Source organism: Cetorhinus maximus, chromosome 11 (assembly GCF_964194155.1).
Source record: "Cetorhinus maximus chromosome 11, sCetMax3.hap1.1, whole genome shotgun sequence".
NCBI classification, from domain to species: Eukaryota; Metazoa; Chordata; class Chondrichthyes; order Lamniformes; family Cetorhinidae; genus Cetorhinus; species Cetorhinus maximus.
Genome location: NC_135889.1, coordinates 23,277,589 through 23,291,432, shown reverse-complemented (window position 1 = coordinate 23,291,432; position 13,844 = coordinate 23,277,589). Strand labels below are relative to the sequence as shown.

The window sequence follows — 13,844 nt, the reverse complement described above, 5'->3', positions numbered from 1 at the left end:
ACTTGGATTCAGATGAAAAGAGCAATTGCTTGTCGGATAGATTATTCAAATGCACATAAAAATGAAAAATGGCAGGAAAAGACCAGCTAGTCATTCTAACATGTGCCATCACAGCTTGATCTAACATATATCATTACCCCATTCCTTCCTACACGGTCACACCTGGGAGAGACCAAAAACCTTAACTAACTTAGAAAAAAGAAGCTCTTGAGAAATGCATGCTGCAGAAGTTCACAGTGACGAGAGACACCAGCCCCCAGCGACCAACTTACCTTCTATAAATTCAGATCAACCAGCTTCCTTTGACTGTTTGCAATGAATCCACACTCACTGCACAACCTGACAACTTATTCCAGAGGTCAACAACACTTTGAAAAAATTCTAACATTTCTTCCTAACATTTAAATTAATCCTAGGCTTTTGTAATTTATATTTGTATACTTAATCCTTTCTAATTGATTTGAAGTGATCTACGTGAAGCATTGATAAAGGGACCTGGGGACCTGGGACTCATTCATGAGTCACTGAAAGCTAACATGCAGCAGGTACAGCAAGCAATTAAGGCAAATGGTATGTTGGCCTTTATTGTAAAAGTATTTGAGTGCAGGAGTAAAGAGGTCTTGCTGCAATTGTATAGTGCCTGGTGAGGCTGCACCTGGAGTAATGTGTGCAGTTTTGGTCCCCTTACCTAAGGAAAGATATACTTGCCATAAGAGTGAGTGCAGGGAAGGTTCACCAAACTGATTCCTGGGATGCTGGGATTGTCTTATGAGGAGAGGTTGAGGAGACTGGGCCCGTATGCTGTACAGTTTAGAAGAATGAGAGGTGGAAGGCTAAGAGGGGAGCTGAGGAGAAATATTTTCACCCAGAGGGTGGTGGGAGTCTGGAACTCACTACCTGAAAGGGTGGTTGAGTCAGAAATCCTCGTAACATTTAAAAAGTATTTAGATATTCACTTGCGTTGCCATAGCTTCCAGGGCTACAGCTCAAGCACTGGAAAATGGGATTAGTGTAGTCAGATCTTTGTTGGCCAGCGCGGACACGATGGGCCAAATGCCCTCTTTCTGTGCTGTAAACGTCTATGAGTCAAACATACAAAATTCTTATAGGGCTCGACAGAGTAGATGCATGAAGGATATTTCCACTGGCTGGGGGGTCTAGAACCGGGGACACAGTCTCAGAATAAGGGGTAGGCCATTTAGGATTGAGACAAGGAGGAATTTCTCCAGTCAGAAGGTGGTGATTCTTTGGAATTCTCTACCCCAGAGAGCTGTGGGGGCTCAGTCATTGACTATGATCAAGACAGAGATTGGTAGATTTTTAGATAGAAAAGGCATCAAGGGATATGGGGTAGTGCAGGAAAATGGCATTGAGGTCGAAGATCAGCAATGATCTAGTTGAATGGCTAAGCAGGCTCAAGGAGCCAAATGGCCTCCCCCTACTCCTATTTTCTCTGTTTCTATGTTCCTACTTAGCTTATCCATGAGGACTGTGTCAAATCTTTTCATTATTTTAAAAGAGTCAATCATTTTTCCTGTGAAGGCTGCACATTTCCACAGTAAAAACCCCCAAATCCCTCATCCTGCCCTGATAACTAAAGGCTTTTTAAACTGGGCATCAATCTACAGACCCTTCTCTGAACCTTTTCCAGGGATATTGATCAATAACACAGTTGAGGGTATGTAAGATTCCTTTAAAGATATAATGCTAAATATCCAGTATACATAGTTAAATTAAAACCTTCTGTGCATTTTCTCTCTTCTAAGCTTGAGCCTATGTCACCTGGTTCTACAGTCTGTGGCAATTTCAAACTTTTTATTGGGTTTAATTTATCTATTCCATGAAAAATCATGAACTCACCAGGCTTACTTCAACCTCACAACCCCACAATCTTCTACCACCAAGAATGAGTAACAGTATCACAGCACCTCTAAGTTCCCTTCTAAGACATACACCATCCAAGTTTGGACAGATATCTCCTTTCCATCAATTATTTCATTTGTTACTCATTGACTCATAGACAAAAATCACAATATAGAAATAGGCCATTCCACCCAACCAGTCTGTATCAGCATTTGCCTTCCGCACACTAACGGTTCTCAACACGTTTATCCTTTTTGTTCCCCTACCCTTTCTTTCCCTTTACCTTTAATCTAATCTAACCTTGGGTTGGTTAGATATTATATATCAGAACAATGAGTATGGAATTGACCTCTCCTTCGAACAGACTATTCACAAATGGCATTGTAATTAACTCTCAAGTTACTCCGTTTCCTGATGGGAGTGAGTAGCTTCAGGGAAGCCTCAGAAAGGGAAGAGTTTGAGATTATCTTCCTGCAACCAATGATAATACAGGGAAATCCTAAGGATGTCTACCAGATGGCTCAGTAGGCTTACCCAGCCAGTAGTTGAGACACACTGACCAGGTAAATTCCAGGTTCTGCCTGTGCTGAGCTCACTGATTCCAACTGGGGTGGCATTGGACACATTATAATTGGCTTCAACTGCTTCTGGGATAGGGATGGAAAATAGTAACCAGGGTTCCTACTCCTACTCCTCCCTATCCAGTTATAGAGGATGGATATCAGCCAAGTCTCCTGATTCCTACCCAATTGCCCCTGGGTTAGAGAGGGTACTGATGTTGCCCATTGTTTTCTTTTCATTAGAACATAAGAATGGGAGCAGGAGAAGGCTGCACAACCCCTAGAACCCACACTGCCATTCAGTAAGATCATGGCTGACCTTCAACTTCACCTCCGCTTTCCTGTCCAACCCTGCTCGTTGATTCTCTCTTAGAGTTCAAAAATCTATCGATCTCAGCCTTTAATATACTCAACAGCTAAGCATGCGCAGCCCTCTTGGGTAGAGAATTCCAAAGATTTATAAACCTCTGAGTGAAGAAATTTCTCATCTCAGTCCTTAATATTTGACCCCTTATCCTGAAACTGTACCCCCTAGTTCGAGACTGTGCAGCCAGGGGAAACAGCCTTTCAACTTCCAATAGAATTTCCTGCACAGAGATGAGCCATTTGGCCAATCTGCTTTATGCTAGTGTTTGTACTCCATGTATGCTTCCCTCAATAGCTCTTCAACCAATCTTATCAGCACACCCTTCATTTCCTCTCCAATGTACTTATCTAATTTCCCCTTAAATGTATCTGCTATTCACCTCAGCTACTCCTTGTAGTGGTGAGTTCCATGCCCTTAGCAGTCCCTGGTAAAGAACTTTCTCTTGAATTTTTTTGAAATTCTTTTTCATGTGTACTTGCCCATATTTAATTTTATTTGTGATTGTTGCAGATATTTATATATTTTGTCCCTCCTGAGCTGTCTTCTGAGCATCAACTTTTTCTTCCAGCTCAGTATCATCTGAAAATTTGACTAATTTACATAGGGTTTCTGAATGAAAAATGATGATCTGAATTAGAAGTAGAAATATTCATTAATCAGCGTTACTGTTACTTCAGGTTCATCCTTCCGAAAGAATCCTAGTATTGTCAAATCATCATCAGTGAATGCCACTATAAGGTAAGAAGATAAATTTAACTTCTGTAAGAACAAGTAAAATAGTTGGATGTTGCAATCAACGGAGTATGTGTCTTACTGATGTGATAAGTTTATTTTGAAGCATTAACGAGGTTGACAAATAGCAAAGCCAATGGGGTTGAATATAGTTTTTCATTTTGGGTAACAGTTGAAATCCAACCAGAGAGGGGAGCTTTGATTTTCACAGGAACTAAAATGAAATGCATTGGAATAGTTTCAGACCTTTTTCTAATCAATGATAAAAGCTGCCCATAAGCTTAAGGTGATTTGGGCAGCATCAGAAGAAAGCCTAGTATTTATATAGTACCTTTCAGGGATTTGGGATGTCCAAATAAGATTTACAGCCAATGAAGAACTTATGAAGTTTAAACACTTGCAAAGTAGGAAACGCAGCAACCAATTTGTACACTAGGTCCAACAAAGCAATGTGATAACCAGATAATCTGCTTTTATAATGTTGGTTGAGAGGTAACTGTTGGCACTGGACACCAGTAAGAACTCTCCTGTTCAGTATTGGTCTGACTGGTCATGTTTTAAACTGTGGCAAGGATTAGATCTATGCCCAGACTGATCATGCTGAAATTGTCGCAGGAATTGGATTTGTTATACAGTCTTATTGGAGAAATCTTTTGAAGCTTTGCAAGTGCAGCTGCAGTTTGATTGTGCAGTGCAGCTGGTCTTTGCTGTGGCTGCACTTGTATCTGTGTTACCAGCTGATGAGCCAGCAGTCTGGGTTTCCAAATTTAATCTTTCAATTTGGTTTGTCCAATGTCATTCATCTGAACCATTGTAGACCTTAAAAGTTTTTTTCTTCCAAATTACCCATCACAGGTAAATTTGTTCCTTTTGTCGCCCAATATCAATGAAACTCTTTCGAGTTATCAACAGTCAAAGATTGCAACTCTTTTGAGTACAATCACAGTTCTTGGTTTCCGGGAGTGGGACATGAACCCACAACCCTCTGATTCAAAGGCGAGGGTGCTATGAACTGAGCCACAGCTGACACCTCACAATATCAATGAAGCTGAACCAAGGAAGAGTCACTACATATTGTTCAGGAGTGAAAACACTTATTAATTTGATTTTCCCCCTCTCCATCTCATTTGTAACACTCCTACTGCAGCCTGGCTTACAACACAGAAAGGAGTTTTCTCCTTTGTATACCTTAGTAACTCACTGTCTTCATCAACAGAACCATAGTGAAGTGCTGAAAAGAATTATGACAGAAGCTCCATCTGTGCTAAGTAAATGTAACTTTATTGGGGTTGCAATATTTTCCAACAGGTCGCAATGAACTGTGAATTGACATGGACACTGAATTCATATAAGATATTGATCCTGACCTCAGCAGTGTAACTGTGTGGAGGTGGTGAGCAGGGAGGGTGAAGAAAGTGGAGCCAACTTTTTTTTTTGTAGGCTGCTCTCGCATTTGTCCAGTAGTGGTCTTTGAGGCACCATTGGTGGAAGCCTGGACCTAGATCTCTTACCTGTAGTTTCAGTTTGACAAGCTGCATAGGCAAATAGACAAAAAAGAGAGGAAGGGAAGAAAAATGCCTCAAAATCTTAACCCTGTGGCTCTCTTGCTGAGTGGCTGAACCGCACAAAACAGCAAGGGTCTGTGCTGAGTTTGCTCATCTCAACCGGAAAAGAAATTGGAGTGCTACAACTGCTTTCTTGGTTAGTAAAGAGAAAATTGCCCGGTTTCTTCTCTTGATCACAGTTCATTACGTCCTATTGCAAAATATTGTTTTGACTGTTTAGTGATAGCAGAATTGGACTTGGTGATGCTGTCAGTCAAATAGCTTGTCAATGCTCACTGCCTAGGCTTCAGACATGTAGAGCCATTTAGATCAAGATTCAAGATGGCCAGCATAATTCTGCACCTACAGAACAAAAGGAGAAAGAACTGGAGAGAAAATGGGCGCTTCAGTAGTTTGGCCTCTTTCTGTATTCCACAGCTTGAGGCAATCCTCATGAATACACTAACCAATCCACGACCGCTCAAAAGAGATCCTCACATAATAAATGTCAAGTTTCTGCAGACATGCTGATGAATTTCCATTTTATCATTCCATCATTCCTAGGAAGTGCTTTTGATTGTCAACACTTAAGTGGGAAGTAGCACTGAAGTGCCTATGACTGTAATTGTCTCTAACCCAAGCTTTCAACCATGAAAATTTGTTGCTGGATTTTCTATGTTTTTTAATTGCAGCCTATATCATTGTACAAAATAAAACCTGGAAATCTGAAACAAGAAGATGAAATGTTGAAAGTCACAGCAGATTAATCATTATTTGTGGTGAGAAGGAATAAGTTAATGCCTCATGCACACAGCTTTTAATTAGAATTGGAAGAATGAAAGATAAAGGATTTTAACAGGAGATTAAGAGCAGTAGGGAGGGGAGGATGTGGGAAAAACAAGAGAAAGTATCCACAGAATTACCTGCTGAAGAGAAAAATAGGAGAGCTGATCATGACTTCAGACAACAGAAGAATACTTAAAAGAAATTAAAGACATTAGAAAAGAATCAAAGAATGGTGCAATACAGAAGGAGGCCATTCAGCCATCTGTGCCTGTGCTGACTCTTCAAAAGAACTATTCAATTGGTCACACTCAACAGCTCTTTTCCCATAGTCCTGCAAAATTTTGTCGTCCTATCATATATCCAGTTGCCTTTTGAAATCTAATATTGAATCTGCTTCCATCACCCTTTCAAGCATTGCACTCCATATCATCAAAACTCACTAAGTTTAATAGAAAAATTCTTCTAAACTCTCCTGTAGTTCTTCTGTAAATTATCTTCAAGCCAAGAAGATGGGAAATGTTCAAACTAGACTAGGTCTGAAATTAAAATAAGAGAAGGTGGCAAAATAAGGTGGAGCCCAGAATCCAGAGAAGGGGGGATAAAAAAGTCAACACTGGAAATGGAGACTCACTTGTGGCACAGATCAATGCTGGCAGCACAGACTCGTATCTAGCGCAGATCCACACTGACAGCGCAGACTAATTTCTGACACAGATCAACCACAGACTCATTGCTGGCACAGGTTAGCATTGGCAGCACAGATTCGCTTCTGCCACAGATCAGTGCTGGCAGCGCAGATTCGCTTCTGGCACAGATCAATGCTGGCAGTGCAGACTTGCCCCTGGCACAGATCAACGCTGGCAGCGCAGACTTGCCCCTGGAATAGATCAACGCTGGGTGGTGAAAATCTCTGCCAGGCCAATAATGGCAGAGCAGATTCACTGCCGGCCCAGGTCAACACGCAAGCGCAAACTGGCTTCTGGCACATGTGAACGCTGCCAGCGCAGACTCACTGCTGACATAGATCAGCGCTGGCAGCACAGACTCACTGCTGACATAGATCAGCGCTGGCAGCGCAGACTCATTGCTGACATAGATCAGAGCTGGCAGCGCAGACTCACTGCTGACATAGATCAGCGCTGGCAGCGCAGACTCACTGCTGACATAGATCAGCGCTGGCAGCGCAGACTCACTGCTGACATAGATCAGCGCTGGCAGCGCAGACTCACTGCTGACATAGATCAGCGCTGGCAGCGCAGACTCACTGCTGACATAGATCAGCGCTGGCAGCGCAGACTCACTGCTGACACAGATCAGCGCTGGCAGCGCAGACTCACTGCTGACACAGATCAGCGTTGGCAGCGCAGACTCACTGCTGACACAGATCAGCGCTGGCAGCGCAGACTCACTGCTGACACAGATCAGCGCTGGCAGCGCAGACTCACTGCTGACACAGATCAGCGCTGGCAGCGCAGACTCACTGCTGACACAGATCAGCGCTGGCAGCGCAGACTCACTGCTGACACAGATCAGCGCTGGCAGCGCAGACTCACTGCTGACACAGATCAGCGCTGGCAGCGCAGACTCACTGCTGACACAGATCAGCGCTGGCAGCGCAGACTCACTGCTGACACAGATCAGCGCTGGCAGCGCAGACTCACTGCTGACACAGATCAGCGCTGGCAGCGCAGACTCACTGCTGACACAGATCAGCGCTGGCAGCGCAGACTCACTGCTGACACAGATCAGCGCTGGCAGCGCAGACTCACTGCTGACACAGATCAGCGCTGGCAGCGCAGACTCACTGCTGACACAGATCAGCGCTGGCAGCGCAGACTCACTGCTGACACAGATCAGCGCTGGCAGCGCAGACTCACTGCTGACACAGATCAGCGCTGGCAGCGCAGACTCACTGCTGACACAGATCAGCGCTGGCAGCGCAGACTCACTGCTGACACAGATCAGCGCTGGCAGCGCAGACTCACTGCTGACACAGATCAGCGCTGGCAGCGCAGACTCACTGCTGACACAGATCAGCGCTGGCAGCGCAGACTCACTGCTGACACAGATCAGCGCTGGCAGCGCAGACTCACTGCTGACACAGATCAGCGCTGGCAGCGCAGACTCACTGCTGACACAGATCAGCGCTGGCAGCGCAGACTCACTGCTGACACAGATCAGCGCTGGCAGCGCAGACTCACTGCTGACACAGATCAGCGCTGGCAGCGCAGACTCACTGCTGACACAGATCAGCGCTGGCAGCACAGACTCACCGCTGACACAAGTCAACACTGGGAGCACAGACTCACTTCTGGCACATATCAGCCCTGGCCACACAGACTTACTGCTGACACAGGCCAGTGCTAGCAGCATAGATTCACTGCTGACACAGGTCAACGCTGGGAGTGCAGACTCACTTCTGGCACAGATCAACGCTGGCACCTTAGACACACTGCTGATGCAGATCCACACTAGCAGCTCAGACTCGCGCCTGGCACAGATCAACGCTGGCAGTGCAGACTTGCTTCTGGTTAGATCAACCTTGGCAGCACAGGCTTTCTTCTGGTTAGATCAACCCTGGCAGAGTAGAAATCCTTCTGGTTAGATCAACACAGGCAGCGCAGACTTGTTTCTGGCACAGGTCAACGCAGGCAGCGCGGACATGTTGCTGGCATTGATGAATGCCGGCAGCACAGGCTCACTGCTGACACAGATCAATGCTGGCCATGGACGCACGCTTCTGGCACAAATCAGCGCTGGATGTGCAGACTCGCTTCTGGCACAGATCAAAATTGGCAGCGCAGACTCACTGCTGACACAGATCAGCGCAGGCAACGTGGACTACTGGCATCGATGATTGCTGGTAGTGCAGAATCACTGCTGACACATCAGTGCTGGCCATGCACACACACTTCTGGCACAGATCAACACTGGCACCTTAGACACACTGCTGACGCAGATCCACACGGGCAGAGCAGACCCGCGCCCGGCAGAGATCAATGCTGGCAGCTCATACTCGCTCCTGGCTCAGATTGGCGCTGGCAACACCGACTCGCTTCCGGCACAGATGAACGCTGGCAGCGCAAACTCGTTTCTGCACAGATCAACGTGGGCAACGGAGGCTCACTGCTGACACTGACCAATGCTGGCAGCGCAGACTCGCTTCTGGCACAGATGAAAGCTGGCAGCGCAGACTCACTTCTGGCACAGATCAACGTGGGCAATGGAGGCTCACTGCTGACACTGACCAATGCTGGCAGCGCAGACTCGCTTCTGGCACAGATGAAAGCTGGCAGCGCAGACTCACTACTGACATTGACCAATGCTGGCAGCACAGACTCACTTCTGGCACAGATGAACGCTGGCAGCGCAGACTCACTACTGACATTGACCAATGCTGGCAGCACAGACTCACTTCTGGCACAGATGAACACTGGCAGCGCAGACTCACTTCTTGCACAGATCAGCACTGGACGTGCAGTCTCGCTTCTGGCACAGATCAATGCTCACAGCACAGCCTCACAGCAGACACATCATTGCTGGCAATGCAGACTGGTTTCTGGCATGAGATCAACACAGGCAGCATGGGCAGGTTTCTGGTGTCGATGAATGCTAGCAGTGCAGATTCACTGCTGACATGGATCAATGCTGGCTATGGACGCACGCTTCTGGCACAAATCAGCGCTGGACGTGCAGACTCGCTTCTGGCACAGATCAACGCTGGCAACGCAGACTCGCTTCTGGCACAGATCAACGCTGGCAACGCAGACTCGCTTCTGGCACAGATCAACGCTGGCAACGCAGACTCGCTTCTGGCATAGATCAACGCTGGCAACGCAGACTCGCTTCTGGCATAGATCAACACTGGCAACGCAGACTCGCTTCTGGCATAGATCAGTGCTGGCAACGCAGACTCACTTCTGGCATAGATCAACGCTGGCAACGCAGACTCGCTTCTGGCATAGATCAACACTGGCAACGCAGACTCGCTTCTGGCATAGATCAGTGCTGGCAACGCAGACTCGCTTCTGGCATAGATCAACGCTGGCAACGCAGACTCGCTTCTGGCACAGATCAACGCTGGCAACGCAGACTTGCTTCTGGCACAGGTCAACGCTGGCAACGCAGACTCGCTTCTGGCACAGATCAATGCTGGCAGCGCAGACTCGCTTCTGGCACAGATGAACGCAGGCAGCGCAGACTCACTGCTGACACTGACCAATGCTGGCAGCGCAGACTCGCCTCTGACACAGATGGACACTGGCAGCGCAGACTCACTTCTTGCACAGATCAGTGCTGGAAGTGCAGTCTCGCTTCTGGCACAGATCAATGCTCACAGCACAGCCTCACAGCAGACACATCATTGCTGGCAACGCAGACTTGTTTCTGGCACAGATCAACGCAGGCAGCGCGGACAAGTTTCTGGTGTCGATGAATGTTGGCAGCGCAGATTCACTGCTGACACAGATCAATGCTGGCCATGTACGCACGCTTCTGGCACAAATCAGCGCTGGACGTGCAGACTCGCTTCTGGCACAGATCAACGCTGGCAACGCAGACTTGCTTCTGGCACAGATCAACACTGGCAACGCAGACTCACTTCTGGCACAGATCAACGCTGGCAACGCAGACTCACGTCTGGCACAGATCAACACTGGCAACGCAGACTCACGTCTGGCACAGATCAACACTGGCAACGCAGACTCACTTCTGGCACAGATCAACACTGGCAACGCAGACTCACTTCTGGCACAGATCAACGCTGGCAACGCAGACTTGCTTCTGGCACAGATCAATGCTGGCAACATAGACTCGCTTCTGGCACAGATCAACGCGGGCAACAGAGGCTCTGCTGACACAGATCAGCGCAGGAAACGTGGACTAGCTTCTGGCATCGATGATTGCTGGTAGTGCAGAATCACTGCTGACACATCAATGTTGGCCATGCACACACACTTCTGGCACAGATCAATGCTGGCAACACTGATTCACTGTTAACACTGTTCAACACTGGCAGAACAGACCCGTGCCTGGCAGAGATCAACGCTAGCAGCTCATTCTCGCTCCTGGCCCAGATTGGCGCTGGCAACACAGACTCGCTTCCGGCACAGATCAACGCTGGCGGTGCCTACTTGCTTCTGGCACAGATGAACACTGGCAGCGCAGACTCGCTTCTGGCACAGATCAACACTGGCAGTGCAGACTCACTTCTGGCACAGATCAACGCTGGTGGTGCCTACTTGCTTCTGGCACAGATGAACACTGGCAGCGCAGACTCACTTCTTGCACAGATCAGTGCTGGACGTGCAGTCTCGCTTCTGGCACAGATCAATGCTCACAGCACAGCCTCACAGCAGACACATCATTGCTGGCAACGCAGACTCGCTTCTGGCCCAGATCAACGCTGGCAGCGCAGACTCACTGCTGACTCAGTTCAATGCTGGCAGCGCAGACTCACTGCTGACTCAGTTCAATGCTGGCAGCGCAGACTCACTGCTGACTCAGTTCAATGCTGGCAGCACAGACTCACTGCTGACTTAGTTCAGTGCTGGCAGCGCAGACTCACTGCTGACACAGATCAACGCTGACAGCGCCGACTCGCTGCTGGCACAGATCAGTGCTGGCCGCGGACACACGCTTCTGGCACAAATCAATGCAGGTAGTGCAGACTCGCTTCTGGCACAGATCAGCCCTGGCAGCGCATACTCATTTCTGGCACAGCTCAGCACTGGCAGCGCAGTCTCACTTCCGGTACAGATTTACGTGGGCAGTGTGGTCAAGCTTCTGACATAGGTCAACGCTGACAGCGCAGATTCGCTTCTGGCATAGATCAACGCTGGCAGAGCAGACTCCCTGATGACACAGATTAATGCTGGCCATGCAGACTGGCTTCTGGCACAGATCAACACTGGCCGCGCAGACTCACTGCTGACACAGATCAGTGCTGGCCATGCCGTTTCATTGCTCACACAGATTAACACTGGCCGTACAGAATCTCTTCAGGCACAGATCAATGCTGGAAGACTTGATGCTGGCCCAGGTCAATGCAACAGTGCCGCCTCGCTCCCGGCACAAGTCAGTGCTGGCAGCAAAGATTCAGTTCCTGCACAGATCAATGCTGGCAGCACAGATTTGCTTAAGGCATAGGTCAGTGTTGGCAGTGCAGGCTCGCTTCCGGTACAGTCAACACTGGCAGTGCAGACTTGCTGCTTGTGTAGGTCAGTGCCGGTAGGGCACACTCTCTGTCGGCACAGTTCAGTGATGGCAGTGCAGACTCTGTGCACTGTCGGCAGTGGATACAGTGCATTTGATTAGAGGACATATTGATTAATTGCTGGCAGGAGAATGTTTGGTGCTTTGGATAATGTTAAAAGAAGAGATTATTTGATATTGCATTAACTTCAGACTCTGCCTGGGGAAGTGCAACTGGATTTAGGGGTGGTTAAAATGTGCATCAGTCTGTCACTAGAAAACAGATGCAAGAGGGGATGTATGTGTTGGTGAAATCATGTTGGCAGTGACAGAAATTGCAAAAGATGTTCTGGCAACTGTGAAGGCTGGCGCAGTGGGAAGATCAGGATTAACTTAAAGAATTATGTTGATCTTAGGCAGATCTGCTATGATGATCAATCAGAAGTCCCACAGATGACTGGAGGAAACCCGACTGCAAGAATGAAAGAACGTGTAGTGGTAAGGAATAGTTCATGGATATGACTTTGTAGGATGGTGGCAAAATGTCTTAAAACTATTGGACAGCAGGTTTCGTGTATTAACACTAGAACGTAGAATGGTCAGCTTTAATGTAAAATCATTCGTAGAACAGGATGATTTAACGTGGCAAAAGTTAGCAGCCTTAACCATTGAATAGCTTATAGCAATAGTTGACCAGGTGGGACGTACGTGAAAAAAGGGGCACAAAGACCCAAGGTGCTAAAAATGTTGGCTGTGCACTTCGACACCGCCCCAAAATTGGAACATGTAAACGATACAAAACCTGAAGCAGATGAGGTTACTTTAGCCAAAATTTGTCGAGAAGAGCGATGACTAGAGCTAAAATTCCAAGCACAGGAAAGGGAAAGAGGGAGCGAAGAGAAAGAAGAAGAAAGCGAAAGACAGGAGAGAAGAGGGAAAGAGGAAAGAAAGAGACAGGAATGGAAGGAGGGAGAGATAAAATTCCAGGAAATGGAGAAAGAACGAGCTTTCCACAGAGAAAAACAAGAAAGAGAGTTTAGGCAGCTTGAAATAGGGAAAGGCCCACTGTACTGAGTGAAGGCACCTCTAGTGAGAGAAATGACCTTAGCTCAGGACCGAGTGCTGAGCTCTTAAAATACTCCCAGTTGATACCAAAATTCAATGAGGGGGATGTGGAAACACTTTTCGTCTCAGTAGATAAGATTGCAAAGCAGTTGAAGTGGCCAGTGGAGGTTTGGACTCTTCCACAGATTAACAGGAAAAGCCCATGAGGTTTATCCTGTATTGTCCAATGAGAGTTCGTCAAACTGAGATAAATAACATTGCTATCCTGGGTGCATATGAGCTGTTATTGGAGGCTTACCACAAAAAATTCTGAATTCTCTGAAAACATCCTGAACAAACTTTCATCAAGTTGACTGATGGGTACAGGCGCTTAAGATAGATTCCACTTCTGAACCCCTCAGGGAGGTGATTCTCCTTGAGGAGTTTAAAAAAAATCTCCCTTTCCATAAAAAACCTATGTGGAGGAACAAAGAGTTTCAAAAGCCAGAGAAATAGCCAGGCGGCTATAAATTGACCCATAAAGCTTTAACTCAAAATAAACTTGCGTTTAGTAACTCCTAAAAGCGAGGGAGAGATAAATTAGAGGTAGATGGAACAGGCTCAAGAGAAAAGGAAAGCAGGGAGGAAAGACCCAATTGGTCTCCAAATTCAAATGAAAGAACCTGGATAGCAAACCACTGGGGCCACGCACTGGGTGTTTTCAGTGTGGAAAACCTAGACACCAAAAGGAGGATT

The 13,844-nt window shown here is 47.1% G+C and overlaps 2 protein-coding genes across 3 annotated transcripts in view; one reads left to right on the top strand and one right to left on the bottom strand.

Moving 5' to 3' along the window:
- LOC144686434 (sentrin-specific protease 2-like) overlaps positions 1 to 13,844 on the top strand; it is a 76,628-nt gene that overhangs the window by 28,721 nt on the left and 34,063 nt on the right. For both annotated transcript variants that reach the window (XM_078551637.1, XM_078551636.1), the window contains exons 9-10: positions 3,468 to 3,528; positions 12,461 to 12,542. In XM_078551637.1, coding sequence (XP_078407763.1) covers positions 3,468 to 3,528; positions 12,461 to 12,542 — 143 coding nt within the window. The remainder of the gene's footprint in view (positions 1 to 3,467; positions 3,529 to 12,460; positions 12,543 to 13,844) is intronic.
- Positions 1 to 13,844, bottom strand: part of c11h21orf58 (chromosome 11 C21orf58 homolog) — a 265,111-nt gene that overhangs the window by 239,650 nt on the left and 11,617 nt on the right. The gene's annotated exons all lie outside the window — the stretch shown is intronic.